This window comes from Microtus oregoni, unplaced genomic scaffold (assembly GCF_018167655.1).
Source record: "Microtus oregoni isolate MIOR12 unplaced genomic scaffold, Mior012 000090F_ref0000504, whole genome shotgun sequence".
NCBI lineage: Eukaryota > Metazoa > Chordata > Mammalia > Rodentia > Cricetidae > Microtus > Microtus oregoni.
Window position 1 is genome coordinate 3,239,794 of NW_024544599.1, and position 25,544 is coordinate 3,265,337.

At 41.8% G+C, this 25,544-nt stretch overlaps 1 protein-coding gene across 3 annotated transcripts in view; it reads right to left on the reverse strand.

The window, feature by feature from the left end:
- The window catches only part of Ppargc1a (PPARG coactivator 1 alpha), a 633,817-nt gene that overhangs the window by 82,319 nt on the left and 525,954 nt on the right, over positions 1-25,544 (reverse strand). Inside the window, exons 1-2 of one of the 3 annotated variants that reach the window (XM_041643753.1) lie at positions 14,167-14,314; positions 9,066-9,245 (exon numbers count right to left, since the gene is read on the reverse strand). In XM_041643753.1, the coding sequence (XP_041499687.1) occupies positions 9,066-9,245; positions 14,167-14,214 (228 nt within the window). In that variant the 5' untranslated portion in view covers positions 14,215-14,314. Of the gene's footprint in view, positions 1-9,065; positions 9,246-13,210; positions 13,445-14,166; positions 14,315-25,544 lie in introns of those variants that run through there. The other 2 variants (XM_041643752.1, XM_041643754.1) reach the window with 2 other exon arrangements.

Here is a 25,544-nt window from a genome sequence, read left to right on the forward strand (position 1 = left end):
TACTGTTCTCTGATTTAGGTGTCTGTGTCAAGAATAACAATGAAGAGTAACTGGTACTGTAGACGATTTCCTACATGTAATTTAGTATTCACCAAGCACCAGCACTTTGCAAGTAGCTCTGGGGTTTTTCCGCAAAGTTCAGAGCTCCGGCTATACGCATTGAACGAGGAACCCTACAGAACTCACTCCCAAGGCTGAGCAGAGGACAGAAAACGGTGCATATTTGGCATCAGGAAAGCCCTTGGTTACCAAAGATTTGGTCACTGAGTTATCTCTCTCATCCCTGCCGACCAACCTGGCTGCGCTGTTGCCTCTTTAAACAGCTGCCTGCGAAGAGAAGTTGAGAAAGAATAGAAAGTGGGGAAGATGCTTACAGAAGGTATTTCCAAGGGAAAAGTTCTACAGAGCTCTGGTTGTAGAGGTGATAACTCCAGTCACAAGACTAAAGGGAGAGGGAAAGAGAAAGCTGTGTGTAAAAGCCAGGCCGAGATATTTTCCCCAAGATCTGGTAATTCATTAATCCATCTGGTTGTGAACCTTGAATGGGTAATTTGCCGTAGGAATGGAGAAGGGCAGGTACACACACTGTTATCTTTAGGACCTGAAACCGTGTGACTACTCTGACATTTTGGGAAAAAGAAGGCGTCGAAGTATCACCTATGGTCATTTGGGGACAACTGGTTTCAAGGATAAGAAGTAGCTTTTGCTTTGAGATATTGTGTCCTTGTCAAGCGTAAGCCCTGCACTGCATCTTATTGTGGCGGTCTGGTCTTTCGGCTGTCCCTTGCACTCACCCTGCCTACTTACAAATCAGCATCTTTGACAGCAAAATGAGGTCTCCGGTTTTGCCTTCCACCTGAATCTCACAGGGCGCAATCTTAAAAGGAGGCTTGAGAGGTTAAGGAAGAAGATAAAACTGGGCCTTCCAGAATTGTTTCATATCACCGGCAATTCATTTTATTAAACCCACAATAAAAGTTTTCATTACTAAAAGAATAGGTGCATAATTATAGGGACAAATTAACCTTGTTAAAAATGTGAAGTCTGGGACAAGGAACCGTGCAGGAACAATTTGGCTCTTGGCTTAACAATGTGATAATGTTCATCATTGTATCTGCTTTGTGGGTTCCTCTCACACCGAGGTGAGCCATCTGCTGGGCTGAACTTCTATGACAGCACACCTAGCTAGATGTCCATGGACAAACACACACAGCATATGTATGAGGTTACCACACAGCACCCAGGTGCTGTACATAAGGACTGTTTGCCCAATACAGAACCCAGAGGAGTGTTTGCTTTAACCTGGATGGATAGCTTTGAAGTAACACAGAGAGTCAACTGATTCAACTTCAGGATTTTCTTCCTGTTAATCTGGGTCTCCACTTACCTTTCTCTCTCTCTCTCTCTCTCTCTCTCTCTCTCTCTCTCTCTCCTCCCTCCCTCCTTCCCTCCTTCCTTCTTTCCTTTCTTTCTAATCACTATACATATCCAAGCAGAGGAATGTTTATCTTTAAATAACTCACTTGAGATTCTGGGAAACCAGAAAGCACCAAGACAAACAAATGGCTCCCTTACTTCCTAGAGCACACAGAGTGTCTGACATGAAATGTCTTTTAACCTCCTTCCCAAATATCTCTCTCTCTCTCTCTCTCTCTCTCTCTCTCTCTCGCACACACACACACACACACACACACACATTCTAACTACTACTATCTAAAGTTAAGGATGAGGACCGGGCTTAAGTTGGCAGAGTACTTGCCTTGCAAGCAGGAGACCCTACATTCAATCTCAAGCCCTGCCAAAGAAAATGAGTGAGCAATAAAAAAAATCAGTGTGCTTAATTAAACATATAGATTACTACTTTACAAACTCCAAAGGGCTAGGAACTGGAGTGGCTCTCATGATGAAGAGCAGCCAGCCTCAACCCTGGTAACTACCATCTTCATTAACCAGACCCACAACCGAGGAAGTATGTGCTAAACCCCTGGCCATGCAACCTGCATCCTGTGGCTTGCTATTTATTAGCAAGGGTGGATGCCAAAAGACACGGCCCTGTGGGGCAGAACTCCTAAGCCATATTTTTCCAGTGGTCAGCATAATGGCAGGGAGAAAATAGGGTGATAAACCAGATGTTCCCTAGATAAGCCAGATGTTATCAAGCCAAGAAGTCTAAAATAGCATTTACCTAAGGTGCATAAATGAACACACACACACACACACACACACACGCACACACACGCACACACGCATACACAGGCTCAACCCCAGTTGGTCTCTGCAGGATAAGCTGATAATCGCAGTTGCAGATGCAACAGCAACAGCACACAGGCTGGATCCCATCGTTGGTTTCTGATTTGTGAGTCTCCAAGACGAACATCTAACTGATTTATGCTCAGAATTTGAAATTTTGTGGCAGACTACAAATGCAAAGATAAGTACAACATAAATTTTTAAAATACTCCATACGTCTCCGGGAGCTTCAACATTCCTCAATGTTCTTGTGTTACAGCCAATTATCTCCCCACTTAAATAGCTATTATTTTCTTACTTGAAGTCTATGCTCTCTGAAAGTGTCATTACAAAGTGTGGCAAAAAATCTGGTTGTGGGTAATAAATTTAATTTAAATGGCAAACATTTATTGATTGCAAATTGGTAATCCTAGAAATCTTTAAAAAGTGATTATTGTAAATGAATTCACTCTCTCTACACAACAAAGAGAATTTATTCTCTTGATGATTAAATGAGTATAATTTTTTTCTTACATACTTTGTTTTGTTAAAATTCCAAGAGGTTGACCATTCATAGAATAGTCTTCCTGGTCACTGTCACAGCCAGAGACAGGAACTCATTGCCATAAAAGGATTCAAAATGTCCACCCAAAAGACAAGAGAGTAAAATCAGACATCATGTAAATTTGTTGGTTAGGGTAAAAATGGTCTGCTTGAGACAACAGGGAGATGGAGCACTCTTTATAAAATGATTTCCAAGTCTAATGAAGTACTTCAATTTGCAAGAGTGAGCAGTCACGTGGTCAGGAGAGGTTCACATGAAGACCCGATTCCCTTTGGAATGTGTTCAAGTCAACATTACTTGTCGCCTCCTTCTATATATAACTCACATTGTCAGGGCCGATGGAATTTTTCTGCAAGGTTGAGTCTTTTCCTGGATGTTATCCCTCTAACCCCGTCCCTCCCTTGCCCTAGCATTGCACACAGGCTCTCTAGATTCTGCCTACTTCCTTGTTGCCTCTACCAGCATGATTCTCTTTGATACCACCTCCATCACACTGGTCTACAATGGGACATTAGTTTCTATCATGCAAACTTGTGAATACTTCCCAATGCAACATGGGCTCCCATAATAGTGCAGCTATTCTGCATCTAAACTTACACCACAGCTTCCCATGAGTCTCTATGCTATTTTGAATGAACCAAACTCTTAGCCTCCCTGCTCCCTAAACCCTACACCCTAAAAACCTTTCTCTCATTCTTGCACTAGCCTTGATGAATCTACTCTGCTGTTTTCTTCCTTAGAAATGCACACAGACACAACGCACACACAAACACACACACACACACACACAAGTAAACATTGTATGTATTACAGCTCTGAGGGAAAAGGTAGCCTAGAGGTTGGAATTCAAGGAACACCACAAAAATCACACCACATAACAAACCTCATACAAGAGATTTATTGGGAAAAACACAGGAGGTGGTTGCCTCTACTCCAGTGAGAAGCAACAAAGAACTGAGTGGCAGGAAAGCTTCTACAGGGTTCCTTAGGGGCAGAGTTTTCCAGGTTGAGATGGGCAAGTATTCAAGTACTGAGCTTGAAGCAAGTTCAGGGATTGATGGGATTTTTAAGTCCTAGAATTAAGCTCAGGCTTCTTTTCCTTACATACATGGTCATGCAATGTTTGCTAGTTGCACACATACACATATATATGGGTATATATATATGTATGACTATATGTGCTAGATAATCTTATTATACACATATACATATACATGGTTATATAATCCTGCATTATTTTTCATTTGTTAATATATAAAAGTATACATACATTTGCACACAGACACACATATATGTATACCTGTAGCCTTGTATTGTTGACTAATTGTTTTATATTTCCACATTTGATCACCCAAACTAGATTTAAATTTCCTTAGAAAATAAAGAGAGATTCTTTTTTAGTTCTATAGGTATTGACTTTCTCCTCAGTTTTAAGCTGGGAGAACTTCAGTGAAGATAACCAGCAGATCCTTTTGTAATGCTAAGGGTCTGCTGAATTTACCAATATAGGTTTATTTTAAGTTTTTGATATATACATAATATATACGTGTTATTGAAAATGTTAGAATATAAATAGAAAACTACAAAAAGAATTATTTAAGTCCTCTATGCTCCTATCAGGATGATAAGTATTGTGAGAGCTTCCATCACACACATCCTTGGCAGCAGACAGGAGATCACCTTCCACACAGACAATAAGGAGCCACCACTCACATCACACTTCACCTACACTAGTTCAGAACCTCGAACCTCACTGTAAGTTGCAGTCAGTACCAAGCCTGAGTGCTGGCTGCAGCTACTGGGTGTTCTCCATTAGCATAGGCTGCAAGCAATGACCTCCAGACACGGCATTCCCACATACCAGTGTTCTAAGGAACCCTAGGTAGCTGCATTCAGACGAAGCAGATGAATGAATGAAAGGCATCTATTCACCCGTATCATGGAGGCATGAAGTCAGGTATTAAAATGAAGCACACACAAGGTGGCTCACAGTGACCCAGAAAGGCCCGGGCGCTAATTAAATGAACCCCATACCAACCATCTTTATACAACACTGTGCTATAAAGGCACGCCTTTATTCTCCACCACACAATGTACAAAGGCAACCAGGGAAGGAAGCCACGTTGCAATATTCTAAAACATAAATCTTGCTCCCAGTCTGTTCCGAGACAGCATCCTGTTTTCCTTACACATGGATCAGGCACTGGAGGCTGTCCTTATAGGCTCCATGCCCTGTTTCCCAAAGTGGCCTCTGGATTATACCAGGTCTCCAGCAGTTACACATCCAAGTAGGGGGTGTTGCAAACACGAGTTAATTTGTGGCCAGTGAATGACTCAACCAATGATATGTTGTCATAGCTGTCGTCACAGGTAGAATCTATTCTTTCATAAATTGCGAGTGTGTGGAAATATGCATGTTTGCATAAGGTATTTGTGCAGTGTGTGTGTGTGTGTGTGTGTGTGTGTGTGTGTGTGTGTATGCAGGTGCCTATGCACATTTACATGGAGACCAGAAGTTGATATCAGGTGTTACCCTAATCAATTTCCACCTTAGTGTTGGCACAAGATCTCCCACCAAACCTAGAGCTGACCAGCTGACTAGCCTGACAGGCTAGCAGGCTCCTGGGAGCTTCTTGTCTCTGCCTCCCAAGCACTGCCACAGGCAGGTACTCCCATGCTTGCCTTCTGACACGGTGTTGAGGATCCAGATTCAGGTTCTCACGCTTCTGCAGCAAGTACCTTATCCCCTGAGCCATCCCCCAGCCTTTCAACGCCATGCTTTCACTGGAATTCCTTCTTCTATGTTAGTGATGTTGAGCAAAATCTAAAGACGTGCACGTATGGTATGCTAGAGACTGAAAGGAAGTGGACACTCCACACTCCCAGCACTCAGCCTCCCACCATGACTCTGCTGCACCAACATCTCAGCCTAAACCTCACGTTCTGCTTTGATTACAATTGAGAACTCTGCTGCTAGTTTTTGGGCATGTCATCAGGGTGCGACTTGAGTGGGGGGGAGGGGATGTTTAACTCCTGAAGAGCTTAGTGTATTCTGTGAGGCAGAGGTACATAATAATGCTTACAGTGGACAGATCTGCCCAGGCAGAGCCGTGACTGTTTGGCTTGCTCAAGGCCAAGGCCTCCTCAAATGTGATGAGGCAGGGTTCCGAGGATCAGGAGAAGGGGAGGAAAGTCCACGGGAGTTGGTAGCCCTGGGAAACAGCTCTTGTGAAAAGCTCCTTTGGCAAAGGGCCACGAGGCTACAGTCCAGGCAAAGGGAACTCTGTCCCTGAATATGGAACAACTCAATTGTAGAATTTCACTAATGTTCACTTTTGATCCCGTCATGGGAGGGATGTGTAGGAGTTAAACCCTGGAGGACAAAGAGGGAAGGCATCAGCACACGTGGTGACAGTACTCGTGACTCTGCGGCTGATGGTGACAGGGTTGCCACATAAGACAAAGAAGAAGGGATCCTGTGACATCACAGAGGACTGCTACGAGCCTCTGTCAAAAAGCCACTCTTATCCTCTGTCCCTAAGAGAATACCTAGCACATGAACCCTGAGGCCCAGATAGCTCTGTAATTTTCCCTAGAGTCTTATTCTTCATATATCCAACACTGCACTATATTTCATTTCAGAAATCAGACCAAATCATGTGTACATATTTCATAAAGTGGACTTTTAGTGATTCAAGTAACAATAACAACAACAACAACAACAACAATATTAATACGACCAGGGCCTCTCAAGCTCGGCACCAATGACCAAACAGCTCTCTTTTACAATCGGCTGTTCTACACATTATAGGGTGTTTAGTGTCATTCCTGGTCTCCACCTACTAAATACCAGTGGTAACACCTTGCTACCTACTCTTCGCCATCAAACAGACTTCCAGACACTGTCAGATGTCCCCTGGAGGTACAAAATTGCCTTTAGCTTAGAACCACTGCTTTAAAGTGACCTAATGAGAGATTAAATTAAATGAACCATGTATTTTGGAGCATTGCGAACAAATCTATCTGTGTAGGAAGTTATATAGGGAAACAAAAAGAGTGTTGTAGCATAGATTAAGCATCTATATATAGACAACTGACTGACTGCCGAGCCAAAACTCCTGAAGCTAGAAATGAGAAGTCCCCGCGCAGATTCCACAACATAAAATATGGGGACAGAAGGTCATGGGGAAAGTTCTGAAATCAGCCTCCCTGGGAGGTAATGATTACCACATTGCCTACCCCCACCTTCCAGTTATCCCCAAACCACCATCTACAAAATGTGTGGCATTCACCCAGTGTGGAACAGCCATAGCTGGTCACGAGACAAGACGTCCATAGAGACGGACGTGTTTTAAAAGAACAGTTAGTTTAGTGCTGCACGCCATGGAATGGGCCTGCAGCCGGACAGGTGTGCTGGCGGAGGGACGCTCCATTCACCAGTTCTAACCAGCCACGTCCTTACGTGAACTTTCCGAGACCGAGCTGAGAAGCCTGGGAAAGTATAAGCAACCACAGTTTCAGTGTCTCCTCCTCCTTGCTCACTCCCTGGCCCTAAGTTCCCCACCTGAAGCTTTCTCTTAAGACCCACGTAACATCCCAGGCATGTAAGAGAGTCGTAGCTATCCATAGAACTGACAGGCACCTCAGCTTCACCAGTCACCCAGTGCCTCCACACAGGCCAACACAAAAGGGAAACATTCTGTTCTATTTTTAAGTATATTGAGCAAAGAAGCAGCTTGATACATCATTGCAAAGGATGGTTGTCACCCAAGAATCACTGTCTCCCTATTTTTGTCAATGATATAGACTTTGAAATCAGATCCATTTAGAAATTCAATGTTAGGTTCCCTATTTGTCAACGGGGTGATTTTGGTGAAATGACTTAACTTTCTTTGAAATTCAGTGCCTGCATGTGTAAAATAAGAATATATACATATATGTGGAAATATATGGAATAATATATGAAAAGAAAAGGTTGTTTTGAAGGATGTCTGTGTGTGTGTATGTATGTGTGTGTGTAATGGCATACAGAAAGCAGGAAGGTTCCAAAATAGTAGCTATCATTGTTGCTAATTGTTGCTCATGGACATTACCATTTTCATCATGCACACATTCAACAATCATTTATTTGTTCAGTGCCACCTATGCACTCGGTGGTAGAAAACTGAATTATTATTAAAAAAATAAAATGAGCCGAGTGGTGGTGGCGCACGCCTTTAATCTCAGCACTCGGGAGGCAGAGGCAGGCGGATCTCTGTGAGTTCGAGACCAGCCTGGTCTACAAGAGCTAGTTCCAGGACAGGCTCCAAAACCACAGAGAAACCCTGTCTCGAAAAACAAAAACAAAAAAAAAAAGTGCTCTCTTGAAGAATGGAGATTCTAATTGGATAAATGGGAAGACAGCCAATAATATACTGACCAGTGTCTAACAGGAGTCTTGTGTGCAGCCTGGCACAGAGGGACTCCAAAACAGTTAGACGGTGGTGATACTGATGCCGATTTTGATGTCGCAAATTAGTTGATTTGGCAATTTGCACCCAATTCACCTGTCACAGTACTCCCTGAATGCTTATCACTATAAGAAACGATTTATTTTCAAGTCAATGAGTCCCGATCTTGTGAGAGTGAACCTCGTTTCTCTGAGTAACACTTTAATAGGAGTAGATTAACATTCTTTATTATAGGGTAGGCTCATAATAGGCATCTAGAGTCTGGGAGGTAATTCTCACTACTGAAAGGTAAATGAATTTTGACTAATTTATAAGTACATAGTAGATTTTTTTTTGAGTTTAGAAATTTTCCATCATGCGAGAAAATTAGGGGTATGAAGCAATAATATAATAGCAATAATCAAAACTGTTCACCTACAAGGTAAAACAAACGGCGAGAGACATTAACCCCTTCGTGAAAAAGAAATGCCTTCTTTTGTACTCATTCCTGTTATGCAATATTTGCTATGAGGTCCCTTTCCGTGGGAACAGAAGGGAGTCAACAACTTCACACCTTTCTCGGCCTTGTCCCTAAAGCTTTCACAACCCCTTGTATTTCAACACAGTCTAACCCACTCTGTTCTCAGTCCTTAGTGCCTTAATTCTACAAAGCACTATTTTCCAAACATTGTCTTTCCATAACATAGAAACCCTCTAGCTGTGATGATAAATTTCCTACTGGCAACCATGTAAGAGCACATCCATGTCCAGGCCTGGCACCACATCAGTTCGGCACAGGCCAAGGTCAATGAGAAGCTAAGTTCTCCAGAGGAGACACTTACCTCAAATATATTTGCGGGCTCATTGTTGTACTGGTTGGATATGATTTCTGATTGGTCGCTGCACCACTTCAGTCCACCCAGAAAACTGTCTGTGTCCAAGTCATTCACATCGAGTTCAGAGAGGTCAAGTTCGGGAAGATCTGGGCAAAGAGGCTGGTCCTCACCAACCAGAGCAGCACACTGTGGGAGGCAGCAAAGAGAAGATGATGGTTACTAACAGCAGGTGTTCTCTACACAGCAAAGGCACGTGATAGGAATTAAGTCCAGTTAATTCAGCCACAGCGCCAAGCTGGCCTCTGGTCTTTAATCGCCAAGGGAAACACCTTCCATTCTTTACTCTCTTAGCTCACCAGGAGTATTTCCCCCATCCAAATTCTAACCCCAGACCCAAACTAATTACCATGTTTGCATGAAGGTTTCCTTGAGTCTTCCAGTTAGAAACCAACAGGATGTATTCCTACCTCCAGGATAGCTAAAGTCAGTGGGTTTCAAACCTTCTTATAGTTAGCTATGCACATGATTTTATTCTGTCCTTATCAGAGGACTGGTTTGAGAGAAGTATTCAAGTGGCTTTGTACCTTGGGATCACCATCAAATGTAATGAATATTCCTATGAACAACTGTTCACTGAGATAACAGAACTCAAGAATTAGACTAGGAAAACTTCCTCTGTGCCCACTCCCTTGAAGTATTATAATCCATACCATTCATTTAGCAACTAATGATGCAAGTCCCCTGACTCATCTATGGCCCTCTTGAATTGTTATTTAAATCATTTACTCTCACTTGGCTTTTTATGAGTTCCCTGACTCCATCCTTAACAGGTCAAATGCAAGTTCCTTGAGTTAAAGAACAAAATGCATGTGATTTTTTGATGTGACCTTTATAGCCTTCAAAGGGAATACTTTGCAAGGTGTGTGTGTGGCGGGGGGGCAGGGGATTGGGATCACCTGTTATCTAAAAGAGAAAAATGAAAGTACTGTATCATAGTACTATATTTTGTATTTCATGGTATTATACTTTCTGTTTTATTTTAGTATGTCAAAAGTACAGTTGTGGTGACTTTAAAATGATTGAATTTGTATTGAGACATAAAAAGATTATATATAGTACACTGAAAAGTTTAAATGCTTTTCAGGAAGGCTATTTTTGTAACCTTTTTCAGGGTTGAGAAAGTCATACTCCTGACCTATTGCCTTCTGAGGAAATCAGAACCCCTTACCAATTAGATGGTCTCCTATATTTTATTGGCTAATTAGTTGTTGAACCAAGCCTGGGTGCTCTAAAGAGTGACGAAAATGCTTACTATGGGGATCTAATGACAGCAGAGTCACCACAACTTCATCCTCTCACTAGCCATCTGCCTGAATCCAAGCCCTCACAGGCAGAGATAAAGAAGGCCCCGTGCCTTTATTTTCCAAGGTCGCAGAGTGATTCAGAGGTTCCCATCCAGGCAGCAGGGGGACATAAGGCTGATGAACTCCCCTGACATTTAGGTTTTGAATCAAATGAGTTTTGTTCAGATTTGATTTGGGGGACACCCCTGTCATCGCTGGCAGACTGGCTGACACGGGTCAAGTGCAGCAGCACCGTCTGAAGCCAGATGCTGGGGAGCAAACTCGGGGTAAGGGGATCAGCAGGGGAGGAGAGGGAAGACAGAGGATGCAGATCACTGCAGTTTCTGAAGAAGACCACCAGGCCCCAGAAGACCCCCAAAGGCAGGCACATGGCCACACCAAGAAAAAAAAAAACTGCCGCCAAAAAAAAAAAATGACAAACAAACAAACGAACAAAGAGTCTTCATTCTCATCTTGTTGGGCTTTTCTTTCTACTATCTGAGTCAGCCCAAATCTACAGGTCAGAAAACCTGGCTAGGTTTGTAAGCAGAAGCCAGTCTGAAAGGAGCAAATCTTGGGTTGGAACAGTATGAGTGTCTGGTTATGGCTGTAACATGCCCGAGACTCTGTCTTACCCACACTATGTACCCTCAGATCACAACCCCTTTTCCTTAACTCTTCCTCAACACCATCAGTGCAGAGACAAGGGGAAAACTTTGTCAGCAGTGTAGAAAACCACACAGGATGTCATGGGTGGAGGATCCATTTAAAATACTGAAGCACCCAACCAGAGAGCATCCAGATGAAAACTGAGGCAGAAGACAGCCTGATCCACCTACAGCTGCGACTCCCATGTCAGAGCACACGGAAAGCCTGTTTGCGAATGGTAAATTGTCACACTGACTTGCTGGGAGACAGCTTCTTGCCATCTCTCTTTAACTGCTCTCTCTAAGCAAAACTAGTCTAAAGACCCTTTAACTTCCAAGAATATATGTGTGTATGTGTGTATAAATATATGTGGATATAGCTTCTGACAACTATCGAACAGATAGAATCAGTTTGCTGTTTTAGTATTCCCTTTTCTTGGGTTCCCGCCCCCTTTTTCTCCTTCCCTCTACGTCTCTCACATACTGCTCATGCTTATTCTTACATTATGGCTCAAAAGAGTATTTGTGCTTTGCCAATGTTGACATCCTGATCAAATCAAGGCTTCTGAATGTGGCCTTGTCCCACTAATCTAAAACACATCCGTCGAAGCCATTGCTCCTGTTACTAATTCATATCTGGACTTGGACAATGCCAGGCTTCGCAGGCTGAGGCCAGGAACTGCCCTTCTCCGACATGCAGCCATTGATGGCGCCCCTATACATCTGTAACAGGTGTGCCTTGCGAGATCCCACACATATTCTCCTGCCACTCCGCCACTGTGGCAGCAATTTCACAACTGTAGCCTTTGTTTTACAGTAAGATTTAAGAGGCTGAAGCAGTCACTAACCGCAAAAGGCTAATTATGGTATGTTATTTCACCCCAACAGACTTTTCCCTTAGCTAAGGAGCAGACAATAAATTAGCTTAACTGCGTGGATGATAATGATTCATTATAATTAAGTATAATTCTCCATTAACCTTTCAGAGGTTTTGGTGCCATTGGTGGTAAATTTTAAAGAGAGAGAGTGGACTCTGCGGCATTAATGATATTAATAAAAAAAATCTTAACTTCTGATAAAAAACACGAGTTGAGATGGGAGGAGGGATTGAGAGAGAGGCAGTAAAAAACGACAGTCTTAAGGAAGTGTGTCATGTGAACAGTCTCTAGCCATCTTAGTAACCTTTTTGTACATCACCCCCACTAAGCTGCGAAACACCAGGGACTCTGGGTAGGTCTGGTGATTTGGGCTTTTATTAACCAATGCACTGTCCTGTCATTATGTGCAGAAGGGCATAATAGGTTTTAAGATAACAGCAAACATTAATGATTCAAAAAATGAAAGCTGCCCACGCTACCTGCTGCTTGTCATATTTCGACAGGCAAGGGTGATTCCCAGAGCCACGGCACAGGTTTCTAGCAGCTGGCTGTCTACTATGTGACTGCCCAGTCACAGCTGACCCAAGACTCAATCTAAGGCTGGCCACAGAGCCCGAATTCCCTCCTCAGTAAGGAAAACAAGCAAACAAACTTAAAGCGGTAGTTGTAAATGACTAAGGAGCTTATTCGCAAACAACTGCAGGAATTCTGACCATGGAGGCAAAGCTTCTACATTCCCTTTAGATCAGCTCCTCAGTCTCTGAGCAGCATCAGGAACACACAAGCCGCAGAAATGAAAGTGGATCGAGGAGACCCACGGTGCCAGCCAGACAACCACCCACGGGATACTCTGGCTACTCCAGCAATTAGGACTTTGAAGCCATTTAGAACTCAGACTCCCGATAGCCACAGGACACATGAATTATCCATATCAATTCCGCCTTACCAAGAAATCACAACAAGATAAGAATAATTATAACCCGCAAATCCGATCTGCCAAAGCCAGGAGATGGCAAACGGAGCCAACATCTGCAAACCCAGCAAAGAGTTAAGAACCCAGGACACGCCTGGCTAGATAGGAAAAATGTATTCGCAGGCGGCCTCGCCAAAATCATTTTCACTTTAGATGTGTATCGCTGCACCACACGGACATCTTATTTAATCAAATCACGTGTGGCACTTGACCCTCCCCCTTACCCTACGTGCCCCCGCTACCGGGAGGAAGCACCATTGTTAGTTAGCAGCTCCGATCCTCCGCGCAATTCAATTCGGGTCCATCTCACCAGAGTCCACAAAAGTTTCACTTGTTTTCCAACTTGCCCAAACTTTCCGAGAACATTCCATTGTACTGAATGCAAACACGCCGAGGTCCTCTGTCCCCAGCTAGACTCCGGAGATTCCGAGGAAGCTGCTTGTGTTTTTTCCTCCCCTGTATGAATTGTAGCCAGCAGAGACTGTGGAATTGATGTATTGCGGTCTATTTTTACACAAGCAGTGAGTAGCTCCACACACACGGTCTGCATAAACTCCATTCTCTCCCAGCTTCAGGCAGCTCTCCGTGGTACAGAGAAATTTAACCATTCGGTTTCTCGCCAGTGAAGCAAACAGAAAGCCTTACTCTCTTAAGGCTGGGATTTTTTTTTTTAACTCGCTAGCCAACCCTTTCAGCCACACACAAGTGTTTTAAAGGAAACAGCACCGTCGTTTTGTGTTCTGTGGGAAAAGCCATCTAGCTCAGCCCCAGCAGGATTATTTGGGATCTTGTAAGTTCTCTGCTTAATAAACAGAGGAGGGCGGAAAATAAAATTCCCGATGAGAGTCAAAACGGACTCTCTTTGAACACATCCATTCCAATGTTTATCTTCATTTTCTTATAAATAGAAATGGCATTTCCCCAAGCAGGCCACTCAACACTGGAAAGACTTCAGCTCCTGATTCATATCAATATCTTAGAGCATAAATATTGCATATGAGCAGAAACAGAGCCAAAGGCACATGGAGAGAGTTTCTAACTGCTACAGATACTGATGACAGCAGCTAGGCTTTGATTTGCTCAAGGCATCTCCGAGCCACCTTAAAATAGCAAACTTATTGGAGTTAAGATAAGATGGAGATTCCCCCTGCAAAAGCTCCCGCCGGGCTGCTTTCTAAGTCCCCTCCTTTACCCTAGCCCATCCCCCTCCAGGAATCATTGCATCTGAGGGAAGCTCCGGTCCTGCAATGCCCAGCCCCAGCTCACCTCTATGTCACTCCATACAGAGTCTTGGCTGCACATGTCCCAAGCCATCCAGCTCCTGAGAGACGCCAGTCAAGCTTTTTCAACTCCAATCCACTCTAACACACAGCACACACTCATGCAGGCAACCAGCCCCTTACTGAGAGTGAACTGAAGGCACCTGTCTTACTACAGTCCCCAGTCACATGACAAAGCTATTAAAAAGTAGGCTGGGCTGTCACTCACCCAGCCTCCCTTCTCCTGTGCAGCTTGCTGCTCAAACTCCTGACGTCACTCCAAGGCAGCCCTCTGCCTCAGTGAAGTAACGCTTAGAGGAAAGAAAAAAAAAATAGAAGAAAGGAAGGAAACACTTGGCCTTTGAGAGGTTTCGAGCATCACACTGTGACTAAAGCCAGCTTTGAATGCCACCAACTCTAAACCGGAGCCCTGGTCATATAACTAAAATCTCTTTCAATCTTTTTTTTTATTTATTTATTTTACATCCAAAATAAGCAAGTAGCAAAGATCCCCTGTTACATGACAGAGTGACTACACTCTTGCTTAAAACGTGTTTTCTTTAAGAACTGCTTTCCAAGTGGACCCAGACTCAGCTTGGAACTAAAGCAAGAGTCTCACATGATACATTTTTATGAGATTTTTTTTCCCTGTTGGGGGAGTGTTTAAAAGCAGCGAATCAGCTTCTTTTTTTTTCTTTTCTTTTTCTTTTTTTTTTTCTTGTTTGGTCAACAAAATAGCCCCATTTGTTTAGGTTTAAACAAACTCCTCCACCCAAAATCAGCTGTCTCCTTGGCAGTAGACAATGCAGGCTCCAAAACTGTTACTGCAGTTTACTGCTCCGTATAAGGAGAGCAAGCCACAAAACCCTTTCCTCTTAGGTTAGCTCCTGATTCTTTCCATTGCTCTCACAGGATCCCAGAAAACAAATGTTAGTAAATACAGTTGCTGTTGCCATGCCTAAGACAGCTTAGCCCCTCGGCTGGCTGCCTTACTTTATTTTTTTTTTCCTTTTCCCCCTTACATGTAGCATTTTCTTCCTCTCTGCCTCAGGGTGCCTTTTTGAATAAACACTGGATTCCAACCCTAGTGCCCTGGGTTGTGCAGTTTGCTTTTGAAATCAAGAATGTCCAGGGAATGAAGAGAAAACACTGACATGTTATCAGCAGAGAAACTCAGGGCTGGAGCCTTGCTTACTAGTATTGTTTGGCCGTACCTGAGACAATGTGGACTAATGGAGGTGTAACTGTTTCTATTAGCCATTGCATACTGAATACATAACAAACTCCCAGCACTGGACACAGAGGAAAAGCTCTCCATAACACAAGGGGGTTCAGACTTAACCCTTCCAGCAACAGCGAGAAATCCACAGGGTATCTTTGAAAACAGATAGGTTTTCACAATACCTCAAACCTTGCAGACTTTCAAAAAAAGCAGCTCATTTCTTTTGCTTGACAGTAATGTAAAAAAAAAAAAAATCCTCCCCTTGTATCTAAATATAATTTATAAAACACCATTCATTTAAATTCCTATTCCACTGAGGTTAATTTAGTGTGTGCTTTATTGTCTGTCCCCTTAGATGAAAAATAGTGGTGACTTCTCTCAGTTTCTATAGTCAGCTACTCCAACAGAGAAGTGAAAGAAAAAAATAAAAACCAAGAGGCCCACCAGCCAGGTGCTTACTTCAGACCCTGTGAAAGGGGTCTGTCTGCTCTGATGTCCACAGCAAGTTGCTGATGAATTTAAATAGTGTGACGAAATAGACATGTTGTCATCAGTGAATAGGACACGATGGCCAACAGCCTTGACGTCTTAAATTAGGTGAACACATTCACTGCTATAACTGTCCCCTCCAGACAGCAGGGAAGTATTAGAGATTAAATTTTCTAACTCAAAAAAAAAAAAAGAAAGAAAACCAGGAAAGACAACATTGGGGAACATTCTCTCCATGCGATCCATAGCCTTACCCTGCACTCCCACAAAGAAACACCAATTTTCTTCTCAATTAGATTTTTACTTAATGTAAAACTTCAGTAATCTATTAAAATTCAGGACAAAGGTCATTGGCTCTACCCTCCACACAGTCAACTGTGAAATAATATTGGCCACTTGGCTACAAGGAGTCAATGGTTATTAATTATTATCAAGCCATCCTGACATCCGGATGGGAATCGACACGTTGGTTTCTATTCTTTCATTTGTTAGGCACTCACCAGACTTTTGGAAAATCCCATTCACACCTCTTAGAGACGTTCTTTGCACTAGATCACTCTGCGTTTACTGTTTTGATATTTTAACCTGCTCACACTGAACTGTAGCAGTTTTATTGTTTTTTTGTTTGGGCCACCTATTTCTACTTTGAAAAAAAAATGATCAGATCAGCAGGTCTATGAAGCTGAAGGTATGCTCAGAGCAGCTGTTCTATCCTCTCCCTTCACAATGGGGCTATGTGAGGATAAAGACGTTCCACGGCTGATAAACAAAGACAGGCTGCTCTCCTGCCCTTATGTTTCTTCTGATACATAAGTCAACTTCAAACAGTTTGTAGGACAAGTTTCTAGTCTTCTACTAGTTTCTCAGGCTTCAGAATTACACCTCTACTGAGAAGGATATTCTAGAAGTCTTATCGTTTGGTTAATTAACTCTTTAGATTAAATGTCTTCTTTTGTCCAACTCTTTTTCTTTCTTTAAGAGAATTTAAATTTTTAGCTGCTCACCAACCTTGGGTTTTCCTGGCTCCTCGGGCAGTTTCTAGATTTAATTCCCTCTCTGCCTTGACTACTGTTGCTCTCTCTGTAGCCTGCCTCTTGTTCCCTCCACAACTTTGCCTTTAAGATTTCTGAATGTTTGCTTTTAATCAACAAACATCTATGGAAACCTTACTATGTGTACAAGCCACATACTGCAAGGACTGTCCAAAAAAAAAAAAAAGCATACAACACAAACACACAAACATAGGAGAGCTTACAATCTGGGGAGAAACTAAGCAATAAGAAGGGAGAACAGTTTTCTATATGAAAACAGTTTCACCTTGTTCAAAATCCTTTTCTGTCTTTAAAACATGCTGTGCTCAGGGACAAGGTCCTAATGCTGGCTATCACAAGTCATAACCAAATCAAACCACGCTTAGGCAAAACAATGGACAGAGGTATTTATTAATACTTGGTGGCCGCCCATAGTGTTGTGTATCTACACAGAGTAGATCCTAGCCCCATGGAATCCCTTCCTTCACTAGTTCTGTTAACATTAGTTTTCCATGAGCCAACCATTGCTGGAGGCAGGAAAACCTAGCCTTAAAGTTGATAATGTGTGTAAGGAGGGAAACAGGGGGAATCAAGGAAAATGGAGAAAGAAAATATATTTGATGTGTTTGTTTTCTTCCCCACTCCTACTCCCAAGTATTGGCTTTTTGTATTCTTCATGCTATTTCTAAAACGTAAAGACAATCATACAAACCAAAATATTCAAATGCAAACACCACAGACAGTAACAGGACCATGAATTTCATTGTCAGTGCTTTCCTGTGAACAGAGAAGGAATCTCCAAAGCGAAGGCTAACAGCATAATTTTCTCTGTCCCCTTACTCTTAAAGCTTGCAGCAATGTACACACAAGTAAACTGGAGGCCAGATTCTTTAAAGAAGAAAGGTAGAGAGGGAAAACCGTGGGCAGCCAAGCTCACAGAGGTGAGACAGCACAATCAACACATCCTATAGGACATGCCAATCAACGTAGTCCTCAGAAAGCTCCCTCCAGAGAAGCTATGTGTCAATAAATCACAAAAGGCAGACAGATCTTAAATAGTCATTCTCAGAAGAATTATATCTATCCCCAAATCAAAGAACTTGCAAAGATCCTGTGAAACAACCCCCGGAAAGACATATGTATGAAGGGAAACCAACATTCCCAGGGCTTCAACTTGCTTGGAGCATTCTTCCAGAATGAACAGGGGCCTGCCCAAAATCACTAACATTTGTAGAGTTAATCATTGCTAAAAGGCATTCAATTGTTTGTTTTTAATTCCTAGAGGGCCCTTGATCCTGACACCCCCCCCACACACACACATCACTTTCTGAGCACAGACTTTAGGACTCAAGTTCGAAGCTCAGACTGTAACAAGGTGCCAGGATTGCAAGCAGGCTAGAACGTAACAGAGGTCTCTATTCTGCAAACACTCTCAGACTCAATCTGATTTTATAGGACCTGCGATGGTGGTGTCCAAGGGAGTAAGGATCGTTCAGGGAAACAAGCGTGTGAGAATAGAGTGGGTGGACAGTGTTAAATGCCTGGTAACATTTGCGTTTTTCTTCTTTTCATAAACAAGATTTGATTGACACGTTGAACAACACAGCTCTCATCCCCAGTAAAATCTTCCGCAGAGTCCCATGGAATGGAGCCAGCCGCAATTTTAACTTAGACCTCAAAATGTGCTTTTGGCGTTTTTTATAAAACAACCGAAAATAACATGAAAAGTAATCTGAGCTGTAGTCAGGACTAATCTAAGCATAAAGCAAGAATTGTGCTTCCTAGGAGCACAGATAAGAGATAATAGAGCATTGACTAAAATCTGGTATTGTCTGATATTAAATTGGACATGTTTGTGTAGCTACAGTTACTTTCATTTATCTTAATTATTTCAGGTTAATTCATCTATAGTGTTCAGAGTGATTATTTAGATAAATGCTTAACAAGATTATTTGAAAGTAGTATTTTCTGGAATCAAAACTAAGGCGCATTGCATATTTTTAAATGTGGAAATGTATTAAAATTGAAAGTGCTATGGTACCCCAAAGTATGATATTTAATTCAGGAAAAATGATGTTTTATCCTACTACCCATATTTATTGAGGAATAGGGAAATTTAGACATAAAAATTGTTTAAATGTAGAAAGAAAAAATAATCAAACTGCATTGCTGGTAGTTAGATCTGGAGTTGAATTTTAAGCTTATCGGCTTCACCATTCATGGCTTTGTGAGAGAGAACTGTACTTTACAAACAGCCGGGGGGTTACCTCACTCAGGATAGTGTTTTCTATTTCCATCCATTTGTATGCAAAATTCAAGAAGTCCTTGTTTTTTACTGCTGAGTAATACTCTAATATGTATATATTCCATACTTTCTTCATCCATTCTTCCGTTGAAGGGCATCTAGGTTGTTTCCAGGTTCTGGCTATTACAAACAATGCTGCCATGAACATAGTTGAGCATATACTTTTGTTGTATGATAGGGCCTCTCTTGGGTATATTCCCAAGAGTGGTATTGCTGGATCCAGGGGTAGGTTGATCCCGAATTTCCTGAGAAACCGAAACACTGCTTTCCAGAGTGGTTGCACAAGTTTGCATTCCCACCAGCAATGGGTGAGTGTACCCCTTTCTCCACAACCTCTCCAGCAAAGGCTATCATTGGTGTTTTTTATTTTCGCCATTCTGACAGGTGTAAGGTGGTATCTTAAAGTTGTCTTGATTTGCATTTCCCTGATCGCTAAGGAAGTTGAGCATGACCACTATCCTGAGTGAGGTAAGCCAGACCCAAAAAGAGGAACATGGGATGTACTCACTCATATTTGGTTTCTAGCCATAAATAAAGGACATTGAGCTTATAATTCATGTTCCTAGAGAAGCTAAATAAGAAGGTGAATCCAAAGACAAACACATAGGCATCCTCAGGAATATTAACCTTCATCAGGCGATGAAAGGAGACAGAGACAGAGACCCACACGGGAGCACCGGACAGAAATCTCAAGGTCCAAATCAGGAGCAGAAGGAGACGGAGCACGAGCAAGGAACTCAGGACCACGAGGGGTGCACCCACACACTAAGACAATGGGGATGTTCTATTGGGATCTCACCAAGGCCAGCTGGCCTAGGTCTGAAAAAACATCGGATAAATCCGGAGTAGCTGAACATAGCGGACAATGAGGAATACTGAGAATTCAAGAACAATTGCAGTGGGTTTTTGATCCTACTGCACGTACTGGCTTTGTGGGAGCCTAGGCAGTTTGGATGCTCACCTTACGAGACCTGGATAGAGGTGGGCAGTCCTTGGGCTTCCCACAGGTCAGGGAACCCTGATTGCTCTTCGAGCAGATGAGGGAGGGGGAATTGATCGGGGGAGGGGGAGGGAAATGGGAAGCGGTTGTGGGGACGAGGCAGAAATCCTTAATAAATAAATAAATTAAAAAAAAAAAAAAAAAAAACAGCCGGGGGGGGGGAGAAGAAGAGGAAGGGGAAGGGGAAGGGGAAGAGGAAGGGGAAGGGGAAGGGGAAGGGGAAGGAGAAGGAGAAGGAGAAGAAGAAGAAGAAGAAGAAGAAGAAGAAGAAGAAGAAGAGTATTTTTATAGGTCACATCAGACAACCTTGGAATATTTGGTGTGTGTTTGGTTTTGACCACATTTTTTCTCTATACCTTGACACATTGTGTTTTACTCTAGCAAGCTAAAAAGTGTATCTTTAAAGATTGGAGGCAAATAAATGTATTATCATCCTAACTAGCAATTATCTTGAAAGTCTAAGCTAAATTTTGTGCACTATATAAAATCTTACTTGGTATTAGCAATGCGAACTTGGGAATTTTAAAGAAATTTCCTTAGCAAAGAATGGTAGATCTAGAATGGATCATCACTTTTTACAACTATATCCAAAAACATAAATATCACTTACACATGATAGGGTTACAAATGAATATTTTTTTAGGAAGGCAAATATACCTATATGTGTCAAGAATATGCTAAATGGATAGCCCCCTTAATCCAGAAATTTGAATTCTACAGCTATCCAAAGAAATAATAGAGGAGCGCATACAAAGATTTTCAGTGTGAAAATAAATGATATCACATCATGACGTTGAAAACTTGAATGCAATGTAAATACCCAACCTTGGGTAGTCTAATTAAAAATTTATAAAGTAGTATTTATACACATGGCATTAATGCTACCATGACAATCCTATAAAAATACATTTAGTAACATAATGAGAAATTATTTCAAATTTATTGAAATTTTTATTATATTTGAAATAATAATAACCATAAAATTGTATCTAAAAATTTACACACATGTGTAAACATGCTGGCAGAAAGAAAGAGGGATGGTAGAGAATAGTTCACAGTGTCGAGGACACTGTAAGCATGTTTTAATTTTCTTTAGTGTGTGTCCATAGTTTCCAAATTTTCTTAAACCTGCATCACTTATATATTCAGAATAGGACTAATCTTTTTTTTTTTAAATAGAGATAGAGAATTTAGGCTACAGCTTCATAACAAACATGAGACAGAAGAAGTAAAAAGAGTCCCTGACATTCAGAGTCATCCTCCAAAGACACCTCATCTATTTAAGAAGAAGCCAGCCTCCTCTCCACCCAGGCTGGCCCAACACTGAGTGAAGTCCCACTTAGTCATTTAGGAACCTTCGAAAGCAAGTTTCAGAGGCCAGAGGGAGACCAAGTTCACCTCGAATACCACTCTCATCTTTTTGTTTTGGGATGAAGAAATTTTGTTTTGTTTTCTTACTGAACATTTTATCAAATTAGGCAGTTCCTTTTATAAAATTGTAACTATCCTTGAAAGGGTTAAAACTTCAACCTCTTACATAAGGCGTCTGTTTGTTGGTCCTGGTTTTCCTTCCCTCTTGGCATACAGATCAGGAGCATAAATCAAGAGAGGAAAAGAAAAAGAGGTGTCTTCAAGCATTATACGACTTACAGAGTATGAATATTTGTTAGGAGCAGAGTCTATTGACTGGGGAATGGGGTTAGGGTCCAGTTAGAGTCTATTGACTGGGGAGTAGAGTTGGGGTACAGTTAGAGACTTGACTAGGGAGTGGGGTTCTTGTACAGTTAGAAGCTATTGACTGGAGAGTGGGGTTGGAGTCCAGTTAGAGTAGTTGACTAGGGAGTGAATTTTGGTTACAGTTGGAGTCTATAGACTAGAGAATGGGTTTGGGGTACGTTAGAATTTATAGATTAGGGAGTAGGGCTGGGGTATAGTTAAGGAAGAGTTAACCAACCCCTACTCCTGAAGGGGTTTCTATTAATGACACCTGGAATTGCCTTGATGGGGAAAACACAGCTTCCATTTCAAACTAGTGACTTGCAAAACAACCAATCCTCAGATGTGGAGCTGCCTACATAAAGAATCACGTGATGCTGCCCCTTTATTGAGATATCACAGGGGACCCATCCACTTTTCTTTCCCTGGAGAAGAATCCACAGGAATGCAAACTTCACCACGTTTGAATTAAACCTAATGTTCCCATAGTTTCCTAGGTCTTTCATGGAAATTCCTCTTCCTACATGTTGCCAGTGATTAGTTTGACAATAGGGAATATAAGAAAAGGAAGAGCAAGATGAAAACCAAACCTGGAAAAATCCAGGTGGTTCCTGGAGATTCAAGTCCATCTGATGAATAAGATCACTCAACATGGAAGGAAAAGGATAAACGAAATGTGACTTAGCCCTCCTTGGCTGTGTCGCTAGGCCACAATCAGACTATGGGTAGGTAGTTCATTCACCTATGTTAGGCCTCAGATGGTCCCTTTATCAATCAAAAGACATGAACTCATTTATGTCTAAGATCACTCCCTGCCAGACCATGGTTGTGAACACCATGACAGATATAAGCAGACCAAGAAGACCTTTGCACAAAGTGAACCCAAACATCTTAAGTCACCAACTCTAGGGTCAGAGGTAATAAGCAAGTTCCACACCAGTTTGTGGAAGAGAGCGCAGCTTCATTCCTTTTCTTGTTATGAGTGTTTAGGAAAAGGACTCAGGAGAACTGATACCTATCACACTCTAAACCACATGACAGTAAGTCACATGTACAACAGAGTCACTGTTTGAACTGCCAGTCTCCAGACCACACAGCTGGTATAGCGGTGGCTGTTTGCTTACATCTGCACAGAGATAGAATATAATGTACCAACGTGTGATTTGGTTTTGAAAAGATAATAAAGCAATGTCGCCAAGAGAAGACTGAAAAAGAAACTGAATCCTAAGGTTAAGACTTTGAAAAAAAGGAAAGGGCTTTGTAGCATTTAAGTAACCCTCTTGTCTCTTAATATCATAGTCATGCTTCTTAAATAAAAAATCTTTTTGTATTGAATAAAAGAAATATTCCACATAATTTTTTGGGGGGGGATCAGGTAAGATTGTCATACAGTACAAAGGAAGAAAAAAGGTCATATGCCTATATATTAGCATGACATTATGAGAATATCTATTAAATTGGGGCTATAGTGCAGGTGGGATAGGATCCTGGGAATTAGAGCTTTCTTGTTCAACTTTTCTTTGTGCATTCATTTTATTTTTTTAGTGACTGGTATGCTATTTACCCTTCCGTATCTACCATCATCCCCCATCTTAGAGGTTCCCTTCGGGTTGAATGAATAGCCACAAGCAAAATTTGGCTAAGGAGGGAAAGTGACAGAAGACTGGGAAGAGAAGAGGTGCATGACAAACCTCAGCCAGGGCAATGCCTCAGTACAGCACCGGCTAGCTCCACACAACAGCACGTCCTAGATTGACGTCTCTAACTTTATATTTTCTTGCAACCAGCAGAAAGGAGAGTAAGACACCTGACTTAAGGGAACTTGAGTTTGGTGTCTGTGAGCAGACTGTAAAATGGGCTGACTCCCCACGTGGAACAAGCTGAACCCTATGTCTTTCTGTAAAGACTTTAGGCTGTGCTTTGTAGAAGTAGTTAACCAGAATGGATTGCTTCTTCACCTCCTTTTACAACGAAGGTCTCTACTCCCAAGATGGAACTTTCTGTTCTGCACATTGGTCGGTTTGTTTCCACGGGGAGCACCTAAAAATAGGCCATACCTAACTTTTCCCACAGCACCAAGGAGAAAGTCCAACTCGGATCTCCGATGTGGGTATTTTCAGCCTGCGTGTCATGTCCTTTGTCTCTTCTATCCTATCCCCTAGGGCCACAGCATATGTAAAAGCTTTGGGCAGAGGAGTTTGCTGGGATGTGTCATGTACTGAAGCCTCCTGAGAACCATATCTCAACCGTGTTATTTTACTTTTAAGGCTAATAAATCCCCTCAAAACTTTTTCAAGGATAATTAATGGTAAATAAACACAAGTCTTCTACTTTGAATAGGATGATTACCAAGGCTCAAAGAGTTGAAAATGAAAATGAGTAAACTCTACATTGCCAAAAGTACACAAACGCCGTGAACATACTGCAAAGCAAAAGCAGTCACACCTACATACAAAACTACAATACCCATGATTCCATTTCAGTAATCATCAAAATGGATGACTCTAATCCCTGCAGATGGAGGGCAGGATTGACTGCACTTGCTGGCAACAAGGACACAGTGGGGGAACTATTCATGGTCTCCTTTTTGCTGTCAGTTCTAGTTACATGGGTGTGATCCATCAGGGGAAATGAATTTATCTCAACCCTTTAATGAGGGTTAACTTTCTTGAATGACATTATAGTTCAGCAAAAGGAGCAAACACACTGAGAAGGAAGAGCCAGAAATATTTCTGAACCACAATGTTTAAACGTTTACTTTTTGTTAATTAAAAAAATTCAAATTTCATCTTCCCTTCTTAGGTCATTACATTACTCAGAGAAAATAGGAGTGAGACAGGTATCAAGAAACTAGAACTAAAGAGCCTGTGTCTAGGATTTGTCTGATTGAACTTGGAGAAACCACTTAACTTTCTTTTGTTTGTGGATGGGATTAAGTGTTATATGTATGTACTTCTTAAGTAACAAAAAGAAGATTTTTTTTCCAAATCAAATATTTTAGTACATTTATCTTTGGTTCAAAATTTATTTTTGAAACAAAGAGTGTCATTTGACTAGGTTTGAAAATGTGATCTGCTTCTCCAGAAAAATGGCCCTGAGAAGCATACTGTGGAATCTGTGAGCTCTCAAGTGAGCTACCAGCATCACCTGGAAAAATGACAATGAAGATATCTATTTGATACAGCCTGCACTAGGGTAAATGAGATGTCTATTTGTCCTGTGACTAGCATATAAAAGTAGTCAATAATGATACCTGCTACTCACATACAGATACTTAAAAATCAATCTAATATCAAGCAAATGCTGAGTTGGAATTTTGTCTGGTTTTCTCATCTAAATGAATGAAAGAAAGAAAGAAAGAAAGAAAGAAAGAAAGACAGACAATAAGGAAGGGAGGGAGGGAGGGAAGAAGAGAGGCAGAGAGGGAGCTTCAGAAGATAATTTGAATCAAACCATTGTTCACATCCTGTCCTAAGCTGATTTTCTCTGAGTGGCTCAGTAACCACAACTGATAGATATGCCCAGTGCCTGTTGAGTTCTCTGCCCACCTAAAGAAAGGGGAAACAAAACAAAGCAAAAACCAGTCCTTGAATATTTTTTAACAAAAGATAAAAGTGCTAAA